At 40.2% G+C, this 23,628-nt stretch overlaps 1 protein-coding gene across 4 annotated transcripts; it reads right to left on the bottom strand.

Moving 5' to 3' along the window:
- Nucleotides 1-2,415: 2,415 nt before the first annotated feature.
- Nucleotides 2,416-21,708, bottom strand: ktn1 (kinectin 1). 4 transcript variants are annotated; one of them, XM_061843699.1, is made up of 36 exons: nt 21,432-21,708; nt 17,568-18,256; nt 17,233-17,382; nt 17,009-17,119; nt 16,801-16,925; nt 16,616-16,720; nt 16,062-16,202; nt 15,332-15,438; nt 15,052-15,196; nt 14,438-14,534; nt 14,167-14,351; nt 13,919-14,008; nt 13,795-13,832; nt 13,605-13,695; nt 13,460-13,528; nt 13,344-13,381; nt 13,134-13,224; nt 12,980-13,048; nt 12,717-12,754; nt 11,495-11,585; nt 11,279-11,391; nt 11,109-11,181; nt 10,988-11,028; nt 10,797-10,887; nt 9,606-9,692; nt 7,351-7,440; nt 7,187-7,273; nt 7,026-7,115; nt 6,861-6,953; nt 6,468-6,536; nt 6,304-6,387; nt 5,913-5,996; nt 4,704-4,787; nt 4,504-4,599; nt 3,260-3,364; nt 2,416-3,137 (listed from the first exon to the last, which is right to left on the bottom strand). In XM_061843699.1, exons 2-36 carry the CDS (start codon nt 18,253-18,255, stop codon nt 3,108-3,110), a joined length of 3,786 nt encoding a protein of 1,261 aa, XP_061699683.1. In that variant the 5' UTR covers nt 18,256; nt 21,432-21,708; the 3' UTR covers nt 2,416-3,107. The 4 variants fall into 4 exon arrangements, with proteins under 4 accessions (XP_061699683.1, XP_061699684.1, XP_061699685.1 ...); XM_061843700.1 differs by having other exon boundaries at nt 10,988-11,025; XM_061843701.1 differs by lacking the exon at nt 5,913-5,996.
- Between the last annotated feature and the right edge of the window lie 1,920 nt (nt 21,709-23,628).

The following is a 23,628-nucleotide window of genomic DNA, read 5'->3' as shown; positions in this document are numbered from 1 at the left end:
TTCATATTTTTTTCACTTTTCCCATTATAGGAAGGCCACTGAATATGCACATTTTTGTAATTACTTCCGTATTTAGCAACCTCTTATTTTAATTTTTGTAGTTGGCCATCTGTGATTGTTGCTTTGTCTCATAGCATGAACGTGTGTGGTAAATGACCCAAAAAAAGAAACATACAATGGATGTGATGATTAGTTCAAGATGAGGACATTACTACTGAGCCCTGAGTGACCTCCAGTGTGTCGGTCAGTTGATAATCCCTCATGATTTGTTGTCACACCTTTCTGATGAATGGGCCACTTAAAACCTTTGTGGGGAAGTCTCATCTAGAGTTTATGGCCCCACTTTGTTTTCCCAAGAATCGGCATGGCTGGAGGTGCCAGTTCTCTTTCAAAACCCTTCAACAACCATCCCCCAATTTTTGCCTTCCCTTTGAACTGGGGTTCAATTTCCAATATAGAAAGGGTTCTCTTTTCTCCTATCTCCACCCTCCATGTGTTCAAACTTTACCCATTTTATTATCCAGGTTTGAGCCAGTTGTTCATTAACTGTATCGAGGATCTTCAGCGTCTTGGAAACAGCTGAATGCTTGAAGACCTTTTACTGCAAGCCTCAGGGTTGATCACAAAGCAGTCCAGTGTTTTTCCTGCGCTTTTGTTTCTTCCATCCACCGGGCATTGTGAAAGAGTGCTCTACAGTCTTTTTCTGTCTGCCTACTTGGCCTCCCACATACACAGACAAAGCTTTTGCGCGCACAAGTGTGTGTGGTGATCAAAGCTCTCGCACATACCACACTGATGGAGAGCAGATGCAGGGAGGGGACTTGCTTTGCTGAATTTGCGCTGGCGTAGTGTTAGTGCAAACACTGAGCTCAGTCAGGAGGAGGAGGAGCAAACTGTTACCAGGCACTCATGGTAGCTGTAGGCCTAGCACAGCTACATTGCGTAATTGAGTGTGAGCAATGACGACACGGTAACATGCCGTATGGAAGGCCTCGCCGGTCAGATTTTGTAAAGGGGGTCAGTGTGCGTCACGCTGTCACCTCAAACAAAATTTACCCTAGTCGGCATGAGTGAATTAGCACAAAAATCGAGAAAACTGTCTTTGTAATTTGGTCATCTTAATGGCTCATTTAGCAACTACATGTAATGAAAACAACTCATTGGGGGGGGGGGGTGATGTAATGCAGTCAGTGGAAGATCCAGAGGCACCAGTTCCTTCGAGACTTTTCCATCAAGGCAAAAGACAGATTTGCAATCAGCTGACTGCAGCATGACAGTGTGAGAGAATGTAAGGAATGTGCTGATCCCATGTTGTGTGCGCCCCTGGCCACCCACCCAGGCCAGTCAACACAACACTACTGTTGTAACAATTTTTTTAAAGGGTTTGTTTAATTAAAAAATGAACTGCAGAAGACAAATGGAATCATTCACACACACAAAAAAAAAAGTACATGGCTCAACATTGGAACATTTCTGTACTTTTTGTTCTCATGCTCTTGTACAATTTACAGCAGATTCTGCAAAATGCACCACTTCCCGTAAGTTTTCTTGCACCCTGCTTTCTCACACCCTTTCACTTATGTACAATAATTTTCAAAAGGTTCATTCTGACATTTGGGTAGCATAGTGTTATAAGTTTGCTTCACAGGGAAGAGGGCCTAGATTTCAATCTCATCTTAAAAAAAATGAAAAAAAAATACTATTTAAATTATCTGGGTACTTGTGCCTCATTCCATATTCTAAAAAACATGCAAGTTTGTTGAAGATTGTAATTGTCCATAGATGTTAAATCAGTGTGAATAGAAATGGTTGTGAATTCTTTGCAAATTATACTCTGTGATTTGGGGGCAAAGATGGCCTGTCTCTTGGCCCAAAGTCATCTGGGATAGGTTTCAGCTTACCCATCAACGTACTGAGTATGAGCCATACAATTAACTTAATGCATGTAGTGGTTAACGCGTCTGGATACATGCATCAGCTTCGCGTGGTGTTTGCAAGTTCCCCTTGTGCTTGCGTGGGATTTGTCAGTCCTAAAAAGGTCTTGATTTAAGAATAAATTGTCCGTAGGTAAGAGTGTGAATTGTTTATCTTTGTCCTGCAACTGGCTGGTGACCAATACAGGGTGTATGTATCCCCCCTCTCACCACCGGGATAGGCTAGGCAATAGTTCATCTGTGTCCCAAATGAGGAAAAGTGTGATTAAAAAAAAAAAAAAGATGTGCTGACAAATACCAGGTTGAACAAATAATTTTCATCAGATCCAAAAATGGACTTGCAAAAAAAATAAAAAACAAAATCCCACTTATGTTGAAGTCAGACATAATACTCCATATTTTTTTTAAATCTTAAATTGGGTGACCCCTTGTGGCAGAGAAGATGAGGTGCAAGTAGAGAAATGCACCAAAACACTGAGCATATTTTATCAAGCATCCCTTTTATTAACATCACCTGTTACAAAAAGAACAAACTCTTCAGTGTTAATGAACTTAGCAATAATCTAGTTTTGATTACCAATGATTTGGGACAGTCTCTCCTAGAGTCCTTACAGTAGAATTAAAAGCTGTACATTGTTTACCTTTTATTCTCTTTTCACGCTAGAGCTTGTCTCCTGCATCTCCCCAACACTGTTGGAGTGACCCATGCTTCTCAATCTCGCTCCAAATCAGTTAAGACTGGCATAGAGATGCATTTATGTATCCATGAGCATCAAATGGTACGCAGCCGATGGGAGGGAAAACAGATCAACATGACATAACGCAATACATTAAAACATTTTTAATTTAAGAAATAAAAAGAAAAAAAACTAGCAGAGTTGGGGTTTCTTTAACAGTGCCGTTTGTAATGAATGCAGTATACAAAAGGATTGAAATGAAACCATACAGATTTGAGATTCGACTATGATCGATGTAACGAGATTATAATAAAAATTAAGATGTGATTCTGCTGCTGTAGAGGAATGTGGTGGGAGTGGAGTCATGGTGATAGCGGAGTGTTTGGTATTAACAGTAAACCTCAGCCTGTTCCCTTGTTCGACAACGGATGTGACATGGTAGTGATGTCTCTGTAGTGCGGTCCGGATGACTGCATGTGGGTCTTTCCTCTGCATGCTATACCTTCAACACATCTCTGTCTGCTTCCTGGATAAAAGCCCAAATGTACAATTATAAGTCAGCACCATCCTAGGAATACTGCAAGTGGTTTCAAGCGCAGCTTAAAACAATAAATACAAAATCCATAAAGGGAACGCAAGGGGTCTTACCGCATCCTTTGTAAGTTGTCGGCTGACCCCTTGTAGCAGCTGCTGCAAATCCTGGACTGTTTGGTTAAGTCCTGCAGCCATCTTTTCATTTCTGTCGAGCTCTTCCTGATGAAACAAAATTGATTGGTTTTGACTTGAAATTGCAATTACTGAAAAAAAAAAAAAAAAAAAAAAAAAAAAAAAAAAAGTGTATGATGTATCTGAAGTCAATTGCCACAGATTTTGTACAATTATTAACCTCATTCATATTTACATTTTTTTTTTTAAGGAAAGAACTCCCGTAACGCTTGATAGGACGCATGTTAACATATAATTTGAGCTTCATAAAATTCTTGCAACACATATGAAAAGGAAGATGGTAGTCAAACATGAAACCACATGAGACATCTGTGCCAAGTGTTTGTTTTATTACCATCAAGCTAACTTCCTTTTTAATTAGTTGTGGCTAATCACAATTTCTGCGTGACTCTCACTGATCACACTCAAACCTGATTACTTTCAGACCTTTGCAATCAGAAGAATCACTGAAACAATCGACAAAATGAAGTCAAACCACAGATGAACTAAAAAACCCGATCACCGGTCCACTCAAAATATGAACACCTCTGCATGCAAACTCTTACCTTCCCACTTCCACAGCTTCATGATGGGTACTGTTTGCTTGAGTGTTCGTTTTATTGATAGTCCCCCCCACACTGCGTTTCATCAAGCACACGTTCCTTATACAGATGTCTAATTAATTTGCTTTGAAGCATTTTGTTGACTCCCCCCCACAGACTACAAATAGTCAAACTGGCAATAGTTTGTTTTATCTGTCTCAGACCCCACAAAGCAAGCCCACACTACAGACATGTTTTTTCACAGACACAATAACATTATTGGTTGTCACATATGTACATCACAAGATATGCGATGGGGTGACAACTACACTAGCTTTTGGACTCACATACACAACGGCAGGGCATAACTTCCCTGAAGTAAACAATATTGTGTCAGCTGTAATCTTTTAATTCACGGATCTAATGGACGAAAAATGACATCATAGCTGAAATTTGCATAAATAAAAAAAAAAATCTTTGATCTGATATAGCCGATAAAAATCAAATGGAATCCAGTAATCACACATTTAAATCTCTTGTGAATCAAAGGCGCTGACGTGAAAAACCAAATTAAGTGGAATAATTTTTAAAAATGACTTGCTGCATTACAACAAATGGAAACACCCATGAAAATCAGCAACTTACTCTCTGTGAGGACAAACTGCTGTTCTCTATTAAGCCATCAGCATTGTCTGTCACTTTGGAGAGCTCCCCTTGGATCAAGTCCAGTGATTGCTGCGCCTGTGTTATGAAATTTAAAAAAAAAAAAAAAGATGTCCCTTTGTCTATGAGAAAGCTAGTAGTTTAACTACCACAGTGTAAGTCAGTCTTTTGAAAATTCTTACCTTATAGAGATCACCTGCAACCTGCTGCCTCTCGTTCTCTTCTGCTTCCAGCTTGGACAGGGTCTCCGTGAGCTGGGTTTTCAGCTGCAAGCAAACGTAGTTAGATTATGTTGCGCAATGTAATGGTTCCCATGTTATAAACTACCACAAAAACGTTTTTAATGGCATTTCAAAAGGAAACATTTAGTTTCAGTGGCTGTGTAGGTGTGAACATCAGCATATTATACTGTTCATCAGCTGCTCCGAAACTGACATGTAGTACATTTAAATCTATGTTAAATATTAACACTAGTCTCCATATGCTAGGGGATCGAAATTATGATTATAGTGGTCAGAAACAAGCCATTATGACAACAACGGAAACTAAATGAGGTTCTACTTGTTTTCATGACTCATGTGCTAAAGTTGTTTGTTCTGCTAAATGCTATCCTGGCTTGACTGACAGAAACAGGACCCCATAGTGATTACAGAATGATTAAAAAAAAAAAAAGTCAAGAGAGAAATGAGTATGTGATGAATGTGCAAGCTTTAAAAATAAGAAAACTTGTCAAAGAAGCAAAAAGTAAGCAATTGGGCACCAAACCAGAAGACAAGACATCTTGGTTCCTTTTTGGTCAGGTACACTTAAATCAGATACTACTGAATATTAAATTACTAACACTAAATGCTAGAAGACAGATATGATCATAAAGGTCACAAACTAACCATTGTTTGGACAATAACCCAAATTGTTTTTTTTTTTTTCCCCCATGACATGTCCTGAGTAATTTGTACTCCTGAATGAAACCTTAGCATGACTGACAGAAACAGGGCACCATAGTGATGACAGAATTCTAAAAAAAAAAAAAAGTCAGTAAGAGGAAGTAGAATGGGGTGATAACTGTGAAGCTTTTACATTGATAAAAATTGTCAAAGGAGCAAACATAAGCCATTTATTAGGTAACAAAGCAGGAGAACACAGATGTAACACCTTGATTGCTTTGCTAGGGAAGAGTTAGTTTTGTAAGGGTGTTATTGTGAGTGATCATTCATAGCCCCTCTTTTTGACACACAGTAACATTTGTGGCTCTTAAATGGAAAAAGGAATGCTGATCAAACGCAGAGTAAGCAAAATAGTGAGGTTATGAATGATAATCTACAGAACCTGTCCTGAGTGTGACAGGGATAGGTTGGAAAGGGCCTCTAGCTAGGCGGGCAAGTAACGCTTACCAAATTGAGCTCCTCATTTTGCCTGATGGCTTCTGTATATGAGCCATCAAGTCTGGTCTGCAATTCAGTCAACAGATCTTTGAGCTGAAATTAAGTTTGAGAGGATGTTCTTACTGGGACTCAAAAACAGTCCAGACAGTGGTGAGATGTGATCTGCCTGAAAAGACACCTACAGCAGATTGCAGTGCACTAAGGACGTATGGGAACACATTCAGTCTGAAACTATCAAATGTGTTCTCTAAATTTAGTGTGGTGAGACACAGTTCAAAATACTTGGGACATTTGCGCAGGGTTTCAAGTAACAGTCACGGAAAGATTAAACACACACACCCTATCAACATAGCAACCAGGAAATGACAGCTGTATCCAACACAACTCAGCTTTTTCTCACCTCTCGGACCTCAGTCACATACGTGGCACTCTCACGTTCTGCCCTCTCCAACTCTGACTCCAAGTGCTGCTTTTCTCTTCTCAACTACAGACATTGACAATGTAAAAAATCATCAAGGCATCATGAAGAAGCTAAAAGCTTAACCGCGCTTCAGGAGGACTGACATTTTCCAATTCCGCTCCATCACTTAATCTCTCAATCTCCTGCTCCAGAGTTGTAACTTTCTGGCTCATCTGAGGTTAAAACAAACAAACAAACACACACAAAAATAATTAAAACAGAGATAAAACTGTTAGTCTCCTCTGTTATGAAAAAAAAAAATATTCACCTGCTGCATTGTTTTCTTTTCAAGTGTTTATTAAAATAATTCGAGTGCAATGTCTGATTTTTTTGTTCATGTGTACTACTGTAGATTTGTGTTGATCAAATTGTCAGTTCCAAGTTATTTTAGTACCCAGAGTGGGATTACAGGGGTACCAGCAATTGGTTCTCTATTAGTATATGCAATAAATGACTGGATGAAGCTGCATCTCCAGCTGACCAAGTCTATGGCGCACCTCTCTCAGCTCAACCTCCGATAGCTCCACCTTCACCTTCCATCTCGACTCTTCCTGTTCCACACTGCTCTGGAGGCGCTGGAGGATACCTTCCTGTGGACAGAACAGAAAATCAGTTGAGGGCCGGAGTCTTGACATGAATAAAACTTTAAAACCTCAATTTACCGTTTCTGCCAAAACTTTTTTGTATGTCTCACAGTCAACTTGTAGAATCCTTTGGGCTTCCTCAGCTTCTTTCAGCTTCTCAGCCAGTTCCTGGCAGGGGGAAAAAAATCGTGCCACCTGTTTGGTATAATAGCTCATTATTAACATTGTTCGACCTCTACCTCGGGATCCCCTAATGGAGAGCTGGATTGTGCTGCTGAGCTCTCGGTGACATTTCTCTCAAATCTGCAGAGCCACTCCTGATGATTCTAGAACATGAAAAGAACTGTTTGTCAGAATAGCAGAATGAGATCGTCATACAAGTGCTCCCATCAAGTGTCCATACATGTTCGTTGGGCAGAGGCACGTGGGGCAGAAGTCTATGCAGAAAATTGCGACACTCAGCCTCAGACAATGCCAGTGTTTCTTGGTTGTCCTATAGGTTCAGTAAGACATATGGAAAAGGACAGAAAAGTATAATTGTTTTGAGCATTGCTTATCATGCATCTTATTATGAATATACTTCACTCATTTTGCTGGACTTATTAGAACAGTTCAAAGAATTCAAACTCAAATGAAATAAGTGTATTTTGGCTCATTTGTAATTGGGTGTTCTACTGGTATATATTTTTTCTTGAAGATCATTCAAGTAAATATGGAAAGATAATTGACCCAAGGCATTTCCTTCAATAGTCCAAACTGCTTTAATACCGCATGCTTACCCAAGTCATTAGAATCTCCGGCTGTCTTCTCGGCTAGTAACCAGTACTTGGCACCCCATTCAAATGAAGATTTGAATTCAATTTGAAGTTACTTAGCTTGGAAGAAAGCTCAATTTCATCACACATACACTGTGGATTCAGAATTGAGGTTTTATAATCCCTAAAAGGATATGAAATGTGTATTTGACCGGAAGAATAGAAGCATTTCCAATCACTCAAAAAATAAACAAGCGTCATACACTGTAACCATCAGGCCCTTAAATGCGTGTGACACATCAACTCCATCCATTTAGTGACTCAAGCAGGGGTACACGTCTGACACTGCAGGATTTGAGTCCCTGGTGGCGTATTGTTTTACTTTGGTCCCAGCTTTATACAGGTCATTCACTAGTTGGTTCTGGGATTTTTGTAAACCGTTCTCGTGATCATTTTGCAGTGGTCACCATTGAGCCTCAGCTCAAGAGAGATTATCAGTGGTCTTGTATGTCTTCTAATTTCTAATAATTCATATCTTCACACCAAGCTGCCTACTTATTGCAAGCGTCTTGCCAACCTAATGCAGGTCAACATTTTTGTTTTTAACTTTCCTTTAACAGATGGATAGATGGTCTTGGCATCGACGATTTTGGAGTGCAACTGTTTGGTGGCCATAGTGAGGTTAAGAGTGACTCAGGTGGTGGACACCTAAAAGTGTCTTTTATACTGATTAAAACTCAAATGGGCCGTTAAACCAGCTAATGAGTGGAGAACAGAGGAGCCTCTTAAAGAAGTAGTTAGATGTCTGAAATCTTTGCTTGGTTGTAGTTGACCAAATATTTTTTCCACCATAATTTACAGAGAAATTCTTTAAAAATCTGTGCTTTTCTAGATTTTTTCACAAGTGAGTTATACCAATGATGAAAATTAGAGGCCTCTCATTTTTTGAAGTTGGAGAACTTGTACAATTGGTGGCGGACTAAACACTTTTTTGCCCTACTCTTATGTATACTGTATTATGGAACAGCTGTACAATGCAAAATACAGTTGAGTCGCAAAATTAATCCACTCCGTAAAGGTGGTACAATGTAGAACCCAACTAATCTTAGCAAAAATTGCACCTCTCAAATCGCAAAAAAAGCTGAACCATACACTTATGGTGAGTACACCGTGAACAATTGTTTTATTATAGATGTTAACCTTATTTTCATAATTATTTCAAATTGTGAATAAAATTGCATGACTTCCATCAACAAGCCTCCCTCTGACTTCTTTTGATTCTGCACTACAGTCAGGCTTTATGTAGCAGTAGATTTTTTTGTACTTCTATGACAGTTCATGTTGAAATATTACAGTGTGACAAATTATGTAAAGGATTACATTCATTTTCAATATTTCCTACGAGGGGGAAAATGTTTCTGTACAAAAACAGCATTTAATGAGAGAAATCTGCATGAAATCAATGAATACATTGACAAGACAGATGAAACAAAAACATGCCAGAAATGAGACAAGACAAATAAAAGAGCAACCAAAGGATGACATGAAACAGTCACCATGTCTGCACACTCATCAGCCTGAGCTTTGCGCCAAGAGATAAGAGTTTAGGTTTTGTTGAATACAAAGGTGTCTATCAACAAGCAAAATATGACAATCTAAAAATCAAAATACAGGAATGTATTCAAGACAGTACCGCAGCTTCACAACTCTGCATTAAACCAATTGAGAACTAGAAGCTAAGCAAGATGTGAGAGGACAAGCATGCTAAATGAGTATGAAGCTTTGTTATGGGTGGTAGAAAACATCTCACCGAATCAATCATGGCAGAAAAAAAAAAAAGCAATTTGGGGGATGCATCAGATTGGAGCTACAGAGTGAAGTAGACTGAGATAGGGTGCCGAACCTTGACAACTTTGCTGAGTTTTCCTTGAAGCATGGACTCGGTGGCTGACAGAGCTTCCATTGCACTCCAGTTTTTCTCCCGAAGCTCCTGTTTTGGTCAGTTCCAAAGAGATACTATGTTCAGTTCAGCCTCACGGAAAAGCCATTAAGTGAGCCTTTAACACACCGTGGGTACAAAGGCATACTGGATTTTAACAGTTGCCGGTTTTACACGCAACGGAGTGTTTTGTTAATTCTGATTAACTTGTTTATAAAGAATTAGGGAATGGAAAACAACCTCCATCCTCAGTTAGAGGATTGAAGATGGTCGTGGCAAAAGTCTTCTTACATTACAATGACCCGAAGCATACAGCCAGGATGACCTAGTGAGTAGCTCCGTTAGGACCAATATCAAGGTTCTGCAGTGGTCTAGCCAGTCTCCTTACTTAACCCAATAGAAAATCTTTGGAGGGGAGCTCAAATTCAGTGTTTCTCACCGACTGCCCAGAAACCTGGCTGATCTATAGAAGATGTATGGAAGAATAGGCACAAACCTGGTAAAAAACAACAGGAAACGTTTGACCCCAGTCATTGCAAACAAAGGCTACTGTACCAAATATTGGTTTTCACAGGTTTTCAGTATTTGCAGCAGTAATGTAAAAATGAATTAAAAAAAAAAAAAAAGTGTGATTTCAGTGTTTTTTTTTTTTAAAGATTGTCTCTCACAGTGGGCGTACACCTAAGATGAAAAGTTTAGACACCTACATGATTTTAAAGTGGGAGAACTTGCAAAATCAGAGGGTTTTCAATACTTATTTTCTTCACTGCATGTACCATGCATGTTTTTGATGAGTAAGAAAAATTGAGTACTCTGAGAAAACCCACACATGGAAAGTTCAGAGGCCGATGTGCTCACCAGACACCCAACTTTGTTCAGTTAACGGTACTATAAAATGGCTCATTTTTTTCCCTAAAAAGGTGCACACACGTGATTTTTTGAACAAAACCAGTGCTCTAAAAAGAAAAATTTCATTCCTCTGAATCAGCTCACAAAATAAGTTGCGGAAGCAAAACAAAATGACACCAAATGGAAGCAGACAGGAGGCAGCTATGAATGTGTGCAATGTGCAACTCCACAGTCGGAGTGGGTTTAGGGAACCACAAGAGGGACGCACATCTCACAGATCTGTGTTCTCTTAGCATGAAAACTTACATTGTTTTTCTTTCTGAGATGCTCCAGAGATTCCTTCACCTCACACAGCTCACTCTGTAGTTCCGTAACTTGGTTCTCCTTTTTGGACAACCTGTGAGACAAAGCAACTGGCCTTGTATGATGATCATTCCAAGACTAACCTGCATTTGTCAGGTTGTCAAAAATATGATTGAGTATTAAACCCAACTCACGATATTAGAAACTCTGGGCTTGGTACTGCATTAACACTCTGCTGAAAGGAAGAGGCGAGTTGAAAGACCAAGCTTATGTTTTTATATTTAATCACAGGGAATTCATTCATGACACACTCACCTGTTGATGCGCCGTCTCCAACTTCTCTCTCAGCTCCATTTGGTGCTGGATCTCATGGTCCTTTACAGCAAGCCTGTGGACGAGATGACCATATGTTTACACAGGTCAAATTGGGAGGTGCTCCACAAATGCAACTGTCATTGTCTCGATGTGCAGGACAATTTGCTTACTGAGCTTGGAGTACTTGGAGCTGGGTACCCAGTCTGGTAAGCTCTTCTGATGGCTCCTTCTGCCTCAGTTGCTCCATCTCTACCTGCAGGGCAGCAAACTGCTGCTCCAGAGCCTAAGAGACAAAAACAGTTTCAGAAAAGAGAAATACTTGGGACAATAAAGCAGCAAAAAAATTCTAAAAAATAAAATCTGTGGATTTTATCACACACACACACCTCAACAGTCTTTGCTTTGGCCAAGCAGCTGTCTTGTGATGCTTGCAGATTATCCTCCATTGATTTCAGCTTCAAATCTCTCTCTTGAATTCTATGAAGCACAATTAAAAATAGATAAAAAAAAAATAGATAAAATATATGGTGGCAAAAGTAGTTTAAAGAATGTACACCTGTGTATATTGTAATTAGGGTCTGACCGACAAAATCCTTTGTTTTATTTTTTTTAAAAAGGTTGATTGATTCCTGTATTTGGCAGAAAAAGAAATGCTGATAACTGATTATCAGCAAATTAATATAAAAAAGTATAATGAATAAAATCACTTATTTTGTAGTCCCTTAATCCTTACAAGAAAAAAAATTTTATTGTAATTAATTAATATTATATCTGATTAATAAAACCTTGTCCTTCAGGATTAAATTTTACAACCAAAAGGAAAATTTGCTAAATTTTTAAGGACAAAAATATGCAAACGAGGCATTAACTTATAAATTAATCCTTCAATTCACTATATATATATATATATTATATATATATATATATATATATATCACACACACACACACGAGAAGCAATTTAATAAGTTAGTGTCAAACCATTATACACTGATTTTAAAAGACATTTTTCTCTACTACAGTACTCTTATTGCAATGAAATGATGACTTCAAAATTAAAACCAGGGCCACCTTTTTTCAGACGCCGAAACATGTCTTCTTTGACAGAGCTGCATTTTAAATACATGATGTATACAGAAAGATAAACAGAGCCAAGTGTATGCATTTGTCATACTGAAATGTTGTTTTTGTCTTTACTTCCTGTTTTATTGTTTGAACATCATTATTTTTGTCTTATATTTAATTTGTGCGGTTGGCCTCTTGTTGCATGTAGTGTAGTGTCGTGTACAATGTTGTTTACTTTCCCCATGAGCAGTGCCATAAATGGGGATTTTCTGGGAATATAAAGTGCTAACCCAAACCAGTAGGTGTCGATTGAGTTAAATTTATCTTCATTCATCCCCCCCAGTTCCACAGAAAAAATATGAATGCACATCTATCTCAGGATCATCAGAGGATTAAAGTCATCAATTTCTCTGATGTAAATCAATTCCTCTGATGCACAATGAACTAAGTTGCCGGATTTATCTCACTGGAATTCAAGACATTGCACATGAAATATACTGCACATAAAGCCACCATAAAACAAAGCAAAAACAAAAAGTCTTACTTGCTATGCAGTTCTTGCACAACTGACAATGATGATACCTGCACGTAAGAGAGATGAACATTATGCCATCAGAATAAGGCGACCAGAATTCCCAAATAAAAATGTAAATGAAAATTTGTATTGCAGTTTTTTTTTTTTTTAACAAAGATTTAAAAAAATGAGAGGTCCCCCCACCCCCTCATAAAAATACTTTCCCACCCTTTAGTACGGCCCGCCTGACTCCTGCCCTTGGCTACTTAATCAGCTACAAATTTAAGACTCACTTCCTCTGCCAACTTTCCCTGAAGGCCCACCAATTCTTGCTTTAGTGCCTCATTCTCCTCTCTCACAGTCTGAATTTGGGAACAAAAGACAATGAAATAAACTAATAGCGATGTCAGTCAAATGTGAATTTTCAAGATGAAAACAAAGTGCCACCTTTAGTTCCTCCTCCTTGTTGGCCACTTCGATCAGCCCTTTCTCGAGTAGGCTCTCTACAGTTTTCATGTTCTCCTCCTTTTCCCGAACACTGGAAAGAGACATTGTTTTCAAAAAGATATCCATTAAGCCATTCTTATGCTACAATGGACGCCTAACTTCTATTCACAAATAGAGTTTTCACGCAGGTAGGCTTCGATTTGTACACACCTCCTCTGGATCTGGTCCAAAGCGAGCTGAGAGGCGGTCTGCATGGGTGGAACGTCCAAAGAAAGATGGGGTGCATCAAACACTGTAACATTCACAAGGACAATTCAAGTACACACCTGATCAGAAATCTGTGCCCGCAGATTCTGAACCTCCGCCTTTAACGAGATGTTGTCATTGTGCAAGGCCTGTAGAATAAAATTGAAACAGTATGAAACTGGTTGACTAATAAATAGAGCCAAAGGTTTGTAGGTGCTGCTCGACCTGCATATTAGTTTCTCTACTGGCACCACTGCTTCGTTCAGCATTCAAAGAATCCTCCAAGCTCTTCCTCTGCAACTCCTTGTCAGCCAGTCTGGATAAAATGGGTAATTATGTGAAACTATGAGCCTTGATGGAGGAAAAGCACTACATAACACTTGCATCTGAGAAAGTCAGAATGAAAAGGCCTCACAGCTTCTGGAGCTCCTCAATATGAGAGATGTGGTTGGCCTAAATAGGGGGGGGGGGGGGATTCATTAACCTAATTACCGTCTGGGCTACAGGAGCAGGAATAATGATAGAAAGTACTAGAATACCTGTGTTGAGATCTGGGCATGCAGGTTCTCATTTTGTGCTTGGAGCTTTTCCTTTTGAGCCTGAAGACCTTTGTTTTCACTCATGAGTTCCTGTTAAATACACCACTATGAAAAGTGCTGTGCATCAATACAGGAGAATCAATTTGTACATTTAGCACAACTATCCATTTAAATGAAGCCATTTCAATAAAGAAAATCAGATTTTATTCTTAATTTCCTTCTTTGAAGTCAGATTTTGGGTGCCTTACCTCAGTACGAGCCTGCATGGAATCCTCAGAGATGCTGTGCTGGGACAGCTCCAGCAGCTCCATCACTCTTTGTTCCAGTCTCTCCTTGGAGACCATGGCTTCAGTCAGGCTGCTATGGAGGGTTTGAAGCTCTTTTTTTTTGTTGTTCATCTCACTCTCCATTGTCAGCATCTGACTGTGGAGCTCTGTAGCCATCCACATAAACCGTATGGATTATTTAATGTGTCTAAATCTTTTTAGAGTATGGATTATATGAGTAAGATGACTTAACCTTGCTTAGAGGCTTGAAGTTTTTCTCGCTCAGCATTGACACTATGGAGGAAGTTTTGCAGTTCCTCCCAGCGTCGCTTCGCATCTTGTAGTTGGACCTGGGGTTTTTAAAAAAAAAAAAAAAAAAAAAAAAAAAAAAAAAAAAAATCCTATTCAAGCACAAGAATGATTATATTGATTTAAGACGAACCATCTCGATGTCCCAATATTCCTTCACATCAACATTCCATTTTTTATCGTTGCATTGTCCATTGATAAAAAAAAAATACATTCTGAATGCTCCCTCGACTTTTAGTTTCTGAGTAAAGACTTTGTTCTACTTTCTTTGAAGTCTATAAAAACACAGGAAAGGCTAATCTGCATTTCAAAAAGGAAACTGGTGTTATTATTTAGACAAAAGCCTCCAAAGGCAAAAACAACCCTCCCTACACATGATCTGGTTCCCACACCCCACCCTTGAACTTCTACTACTGTACACCCCTTCCCATTCCCTTGGCAATACTGCCAAACCCATGAAAAACATTCAGAGCTCGGTGGTATGCTGAAGTGCTTTGGTGAGGCGGACAAAGTTAAACAAAAATTAAATAAAAATTACACGCATCTGGTTCAGCCTACCTCCAGCTGAGACACATTCTGCTTGTAGCTGACCTCCAGCGATTTCCTCTGGTGCTCCTCCTGTTGCAGCTTGGCATTGTTGTCTGCCAAATCTATCATCAGCGCTGCGTAATCAGAACGCAGTTTGTTCATCTCTGCGGTATTCCTGCCAAGCAACAAATAAATAAGGGCATAGGAACAAATGATCTTTATGCAAAAAAGTATCACAGTATCGAGGAATGTTGTTAAATATTGTTAGTGTGATGTTATGTTTGCAGAATTACTGTGGGGCAGCACTCACTTGCTTTCCATCTGGTTGGTGGCTGTGCTAACTGCATCCCGCAGGATTCCATTCTCCTGCTGCAATCGAGTGATCTGACTTTCCATTTGCTCTCTCATCTGTTGGAACTGCACATGGTGACAAGAAAAGAGGCTAGTCCATTCAAATGGCTTGAAACCTGTTTGATACTCCAAATCACATAATGATTGTACTACAATTTGAATGAATCCACAAAGGGAAAAAGATCATCACATTTTGAAATGGCAGAAGAGTGTTACCCCCCACCCAAAGGGAAAAAGATCATCACACTTTGAAATGGCAGAAGAGTGTTACCCTTCCCTCCCAATTCCCAGGGGTTTTGTCTCCAATCCAGATACACCCATATGAGCTCACAGTGCTACCAAAGTTCAAATATTATTTTCAATTAATTAAATACATAAGTTTAGATCAAAGATAATATTTATTCAGTGAGTGTCTAACTGCGTTGTCATGACTATTTCTGGTGACAGTTATGGGACTGGAGTGCGCAAAATTGTGAGTCAACAAATGCTAAGCCAATGAGAGTTCAACTATATGTGAAGAGCAAGAAATATGGCTATTTAAGTACTAAACCCTCAAATTACAAACAGTATTCTTCTTCTTTTCCTTTCGGCTTGTCCCGTTGGGGGTTGCCAGAGCGTGTCATCTTAGATGAACGCATATTTGTTTATACAAACAGTATAATGGTTAAAAAAGTGTGACACACAACCACCTTCATCTGCATGGCCTGGAGCTCCTGATAGCTTCCTTGTGCTTTGGCCTGCATGCCCCCCAGTTCTTTCTCCATTGCTGTACACTGCTCTCGCAACATGGCTTCTACCCGACTTGCCTTCTGCTTCGAAACCTGGAGCTCCTGAAGCACCATGTCAAGATAACGAGAAATTAACAAGTTATATACAGTATAAGACCGTTCACATCAAATCTGAGTTGTGAGTGCATGCAGTTTTCATGTCATTTTGGATTTTTTTTTTTTCCCAAGATAGGTGGCATCGCTTCAAATTCCTTCCATGTATATTCTGGCTCAAATGCAATGCCAAACCAAGTTTCATCTAGATATGATCCAGATCATGCACTTTCTAATCTTATCACGGCAGATTGTGTCTTGGTTATGTGTGGGATTTTATGGCTAGCATAAAGTTAAAGTATCATTTACCAAGGAAGCAAAAGTCAACCTCACAGTTGCTTTTTACTAAATGGTTTCACAGGTCTTGTTTTAGGATATAATTACAATCCATACATTTTGGAATGGAGCAGAGGGATGTGAACCTGGCTGAGTTGTTTGACTTTATCCTTGGCAATAGATGCCTCCTCCTGAAGAGTGGTTAGAAGACGCGCTTGTTCCTGAGTAGCCGGATCAGATTTAGTAGCAGACTGGTTGTGGAAGACAGCATGCAAAGAAGAAATTGTCAAATTTTCATACTTAAAATCCAGCAATTGTTTTAATCCCTCACTTTGTGCCAGGCATCCACAGCACTTGGACTCTTCTCTTGCAGGACAGCAATCAACCTGGCAGCCTCAGCGTCAGACAAGGTGATCAAGGACAAACCTGAGAGCAGCTCCTTAAGCTTCACCTTATCTGCAAATCCATCACATAAAAATCCAGAATACATGCAGTATTGATGCAAATGAGCTTGTAATGTTTGTTTTGTCTGCTCTTACCTTTGTCGGTCTCATTCTTCTGTTTCTTTCCTTTAGAAGGCACATTATTATTGTGGGCTGCCTGATGGTTAGAAGAAGCTGCTGAGTGAGTCAGAACATGGGACTCCTCAACTGTATTGGCGGGGTAGAAACGACATTGATTACAAGCATTTAAAACTTAAACTTAGTCCAAGCAGGGTTTTTTTCTCCACGAAATGGGAGTTTCACGCAAGTATTATCAATACCTGACTCAATCTTCTGTTTCTTGCTGCCCTTTTTCCCACTGGGAGCACTTGGAACTGAATTGGAGACAACTTTGGTTTCAGCCACATGAGGAGCTTCCTTCTTAACTGGTACCTGCTCTACTTTTATGAGCTCAGGCTGCTGGTCATTCACTGCCGAGAAGCACAATTGACTTGAAAATGTTCATAGATATAGCACATTTGAAATAAATCACCACATAAGTAACTATTATTGGAAATTTTAAACAGTAAAATTGAGATGGGCTTCTATCTTATAATGTTAGTTAATTGTGGGGAAAAAAGCAAAGTACATGATAACCTCTCTTATGGTAACCAACCTGCCTCCAACTTCTGCTTCTTTTTCTTCTTACTAGTCTGTGGTGGAGACTGTCCTACAGCAGCTACCTGGGTAACTTGAACCTGCACCTCAAGCTGTGGAGAAGGTGGTCTGGGCTGTTTGCTAGAAACCAGAGGAGGCTGTGCTTTCTGTCCTACCATCTTGGAGCTGTTTACTGCTGGCTCCTCAGGTGGAGGAGATGTTGCTCCAGCATCAGAAGTAGCAGAAGCAGTAGTGGCGGCAGCAGAGGCAGCTTTTGCTGCTTTCTTTTTCTCCTTCTTTCTCTCCTTCAAACAAGCAGAAGACTCAGTTGGTCCAGGAACTGGCACAAGCTTAGAAGGGGCTGGTTGTATAGGAGCTCCTGCAGCAACTGGCTTTGGTTCCTCAACCAACTCCACGGTGGAGCTGTGGGCACCATTAACCACCTCTAACTCTCTGTGATCCTCTTCAGAGTCTGCTCCGCCACCTGCAATGCTCACACTCTCTTTCTTCTTACTCTTCTTCTTTTCATTCTTCTTGCGGGCTTCTAACTTAGCTGGCGGAAGCTTGAGGTCACGTTTCTGACGAGCCAGCACCTCATCGTAGGAAGTTTCCTTTGTGAAGAGAATGAAGAAAATGAAGAGGAGGGCAACAACCAGTAATGGGACAAGGATACTCAGGAACGGAGAGTCGTAGATATCCACTGCCATTCTGCATAGAAAGGGGAAAAAAGTCATTAGAAAATGATTAATTTCCCTCAAAGCCAAACTTTTAACTAAAGTGACACTTCAACAAGGCAGCATAGCAACCAACTGATTAGCACATCTGTCCTTTACTGATAAAAACACAAATAGTGGAGTGTTTTTTTATATAACACACAAACACATACATAGTTGAAGCCAAAGGTTTTAAGTGCCTGAGTGAAGTGAAAGCATGAAGGCTTCTTTATACCTGAGAGGACGTCAACCGCAGTGAAGTTACTTCGGCTATCCCGCATGCAGTTTGCCTTTATTCAAGCACAACTCACGTGTGCAGTTTTGAAAATGTCTGAAGTTCTCCTCCAAGTCGCGTCTTAGAACGCCACAGGGTGGAGTTTCCTCAATATTTTTTGGCCATTTCCCGTGGCTTTTTTTTTTTTAAACTTTCCTTTCCGTAACAAGAAATAAATTTATTAAATTAACTATTCCAACTATCTTCTGGCAGGAGGCAGGGTACACCCTGAACTGGCTCCAGGCCAATCGCAGGGCACATGTAAACAACCATTGAAACTCACATTTACACCTACAGGTAAATTAGAGTCTCCAATCAATCTACCATGCACGTTTTGGGGATGTGGAAGGAAACCAGAGTGCCCGGAGGAACGCAAACATGGAGAGAACATGCAAACTCCACACAGCAGGGGAAGGGATTTGAATACAGGTTCTCACAACTCTAAGGCTGATATTCTAACCAATCATTCACCATGCCACCATATAATATATACATTATACACCCAAACATACAGCGGTTGAAAAAAGTAATATTTTTCTCACTAAATATACTTCCAAAGGTGCTACTGACCTAATATTTTGACCAGATGTTCTGAACAAACCTAGAACTCCATACATACAAAGAAAATAGAACAAATAAGATAAACTAAGTTGTGTTCAAAAATTTAAAATACTGCCATTCATTTGCCGTCCCACTTCTGTCCCACAGCCTATCCTCACTAGGGTTCCGGGTGCGCTGGAGCCTATCCCAGCTATCTTTGGTCAAGAGAGATACATGGTGAGGTAGTCGCCAGCCAATAGCAGGGCAAATATAGACAAAACCTTTCACACTCAGATTCACGGCTATGGGTAATCTAGAGAGTTCGGGGTAATCCAGAGAGTTGGATCAACCTAGCCAAAAATTTCGAATGAGGGAGAAAAAATATTGAACACATGAAGGGAGGTACATAAAGGCATGAAAAACCGAGACAACCCAACACCTAAGATCCATTAATAATTCCAGCCTCATATCAGTGCAAATGAATATTAGATGGTTCAATCATAATTGATGGGCTACAAAATGGTCTTACTGCCAAGATATGAGTCAGTACACATCTTGTGATAGGTCACAGCACAAACCTGTCAAGACTATTGCAAACTGATTATTGTAAAACATAATGATGACATTGATTATAGGGGCATATCAAAGCTTCTGTACGTTCCAGTGTGCACGGTTGGGGTCATAATATTTAAGTGAAAAGCCAATCACGGCACCATAAATTTGCCTCAATCAAGCGCTTCTTGCAAGATATCTGACAGAGGAGCGCAAAGAGTAATCAGAAAAGTTGCCCAAGAGCCAAAGACCTAGAATTATACAAGGATATGGCATAATCCACACCATGTTTCGTGGAGAAATGCACATCACCATGAAAACACAACATTGATGTTCAGAAGTGGTAACATGATAGTGTGAGGCTGCTTTTTGGCACAAAAAAAAAAAAAAAAAATGGATGGGGAAAATGAAATGACGGTGGACATTGTGCTCGACCAAAGATCCAAAACATACTGCCAAGGAAACGCTCTGATAGTTTCAAAGAAAATTAAGTAGTTAGAATGACGCCGACTTGAATCCAATCGATAATCTATGGAAAAAAACTGAAATTTAAGGTCCATAAAAGAACCCCAAGGAACCTTAAAGATTCGAAGAATCCTTGTGTGGAGGAATGCATGAGACTAGTTTCTCCACACACAAGGCGTCTTCAAGCTGTCATTGGAAACACTGTCATTGAAAGTACAAAGCAAATAACTGCTGGCACGTTCAATACCTTTGTCATTTCAATTATGTACAATTTCTAAATTTATTTTTCTACTCTTTGTATGTATGGATTACTTGGATCGTTACCAACAACTGGTTAAATGTTCATGCCAATAGCTCCTTTGAAAATATACTTTATGAAAAACTGGTGTTAAATACTTATTTCCGCCACTGTGTGTGTGTGTGTATATATATATTTATTTTTTAACAACTCGTGGATTTTTCTCCCGCTACCATTATCGGGGTCATGCAATCGCTGAGTACAATCGACCTTTATACCCTAACAGAGGAAAAAGTCTCAGGTGCAAAGAATGTTTCATTTTAAATCGCCAAGAATAGAGCTCTTTCCACATGTTCACTTGCAACATCTCGTCATGCATTTGTGAGAATGACCTCCAACATGTCAGCCATGACAGTAGGAAATGGGTAATGGTGGCAGTCTCTGGTGGCCATGTGTGCGTTTCGACCTTAATAAGTAATAGACAAGTGAATCGCAGCTGTTCCCACCAGACTAGGGCTGCTTATAGATAGGCACTGATGCAATCTCGCGAGCTAACTTCTGCCAAAGCACGTCGATTTGTAGAAGCAGGTACAGTACATTGTGGTTAAGTGAGCCGTGAAAGCCAAAGGTGAAGCTTTCACGTCAGCCAAAGACTCGACGGTTCAATTGTTCCCAGTAGTTTGGACGTCTACATTTACACTTTATAAGGCTCACACGCAATGACTGCACAGTGCAAGCTCGGCTCACCATGACAGCGGAGGCTAACGTGCTAGCCACAAGCATTAGCCGGCTAAGTAATTAAAGGTTCAAAGGCAAGCCTTTGCCAACAAGTGACCGACAAGGCGTTGACAGGGACTACGTTTTTCCTCATTAGTCGGGCTGGAGGCGTGAACATCAGGCTCATGTCGGCCGCCGGGTTTCCCAACCGCCGCCAGCTCCTCCTCTCCTGAAATCTGTGACCTAGTGTGCTGCTCCCTTCTACCGCTCCAGTCCGGAGGGCCGTTCCTAGGCCTACGTAACTACCTGTGCCGCAGCCTAGCTCTGAGACGCGGCTCACTGGAAACCAAACAAATAGACTTAAACATATTCATCAAGCCTTACCTGTGGGTTGATGGACCGTTTTCCCCTTAGTAATGACACTGCGTTGTGTCTGAGTGGACTCCAGCAACCCCGTCCTCACTTCCCAGTGCAGCCTGGCTTTGGCTTCGCTCACCCACACGACTGCGGTCCGTTCCCGAGGCGGGTCAAATTCTTTGCGGTACGCTTGTTTTAAATCCCAATACGCGCCGAATTGATCCACGCCATATACATAACATTATCACCAGACGGGGCCGATCGGCCAAGACGCCTCGTTAATTAGAATCGCACGAACATAAAAGGCAAAGAGGAGTGGTCACATTAAGTCGCCCGAATTTCCTTATGACGTCTGTCAAAGTAAAAAAAAAAAAAAAAAAATCTGTCAAAGCCCCCCCAAATTGAGGTAGAACAAGCGGACTAACTCAGTGGAAACTTAAATTATTGATGCGTGAATACATGAGGATTCAATGTAATGCTTTCTTAAGATTGAATATGATAAACAATTATTCGGCTTTTGACAGAAATTTCAGGACCAACATAAATTCAATGTTACTTAATTTTCACGAATACTGGAGGAACCAGTTTAAGTCAGTCAATTTATTTAGAATCTGCAATTTAATTCAAGGGTTATGCTAAATTACTATGAACAAATGGGAAAATGTTCAAAATGTTATGCTGTATTCTTTTAACCATTAAACCATCCCTTACTACATCAGACATTTTTGAAGTTATTGACTGTCATCACCTATGTGGATTTTTCTTAGTTTTTTTTCAAAATTTGTTTTAGTTATGACTTTCAAAGTATTTTACAATATGAAAATGTGAGCGTGAGACAACGGACAAAAACAAAAGCCCTTCAAAGGATTTCTACACTTCAAACACAAGGCACTGTTGTCACAACAATCGATAGCAGCCCTGGCCTAGGCAGCGGCATATTTGCATGCTATCTTGGGAATGGTGGTTTGTGAAAAATAGCAGCAATTTACATGACATACAGTGAAGAAAATAAGTCTTTGAACACCCTGCTATATTGCAAGGTCTCCCACTTAGAAATCATGGAGGGGTCTGAAATTTTCATCGCAGGTGCATGTCCACTGTGAGGGACATAATCTAAAAAGAAAAATCCAGAAATCACAATGTATGATTTTTAACGATTTATTTGTGTGATACAACTGCTAATAAGTATTTGAACACGTGAGAAAACCATTGTTAATATTTGGTACAGGAGCCTTTGTTTGCAATTACAGAAGTCAAACATTTCCTGTAGTTGTTCACCAGGTTTGAACACAGTGCAGGAGGGATTGTGGCCCATTCCTCCACACAGATCTTCTCTAGATCAGACAGGTTTCTGGGCTGTCACTGAGAAACATGGAGTTTCAGCTCCCTTCAAAGATTTTCTATTGGGTTTAGGTCTGGAGAATGGCTAGGCCACGCCAAAACCTTGATATGGTTCTTACGAAGCCAGTCCTTGGTTTTCCTGGCTGTGTGCTTCGGGTCAGTGTCATGTTGAAAGACCCAGCCACGACCCATCTTCAATGCTCTGACTGAGGGAAAGAAGTCTCACAATACATGGCCGCGGTCATCCTCTCTTTAATACAGTGCAGCCGTCCTGTCCCATGTGCAGAAAAACACCCCCAAAGCATGATTCTACCATCCCCATGCTTCACAGTAGGGATGGTGTTTGTGGGATGGAACTCATCATTTGTCTTCCTCCAAAAACAGTAGGTGGAATTCTGACCCAAAAGTTCCTTTTTTGTCTTATCTGACCACAAAACTTTCTCCGATGACTCCTCTGTGTCATACAAATGGTCATTGTCAAACTTAAGATAGGCCTTGACATGTGCTGGTTTAAGCAGGGAAACCTTCCATGCCATGCATGATTTCAAACCATGACGTCTTAGTGTATTACCAACAGTTACCTTGGAAACGGTGGTCCCAGCTCTTTTCAGGTCATTGACCAAGTCCTATCGTGTAGTCCTGGGCTGATTCCTCACCTTTCTAAGGATCAGTGAGACCCCATGAGGTGATATCTTGCATGGGGCTCCACTCAGATAGAGATTGACCGTCATGTTTAGCTTCTTCCATTTTCTAATGATTGGTCCAACAGTGGACCTTTTTAAGCAAACTGCTTGGCAATTTCTCCGTAGCCCTTTCCAGCCCAGTGGAGTTGTACAATTTTGTCTCTGGTGTCTTTGGACAGCTCTTTAGTCTTGACCGTGTT

The sequence above is a fragment of the Syngnathoides biaculeatus genome, chromosome 15 (assembly GCF_019802595.1).
Source record: "Syngnathoides biaculeatus isolate LvHL_M chromosome 15, ASM1980259v1, whole genome shotgun sequence".
Taxonomy (NCBI): Eukaryota; Metazoa; Chordata; class Actinopteri; order Syngnathiformes; family Syngnathidae; genus Syngnathoides; species Syngnathoides biaculeatus.
This window is presented reverse-complemented; position numbering and strand designations above follow the sequence as displayed.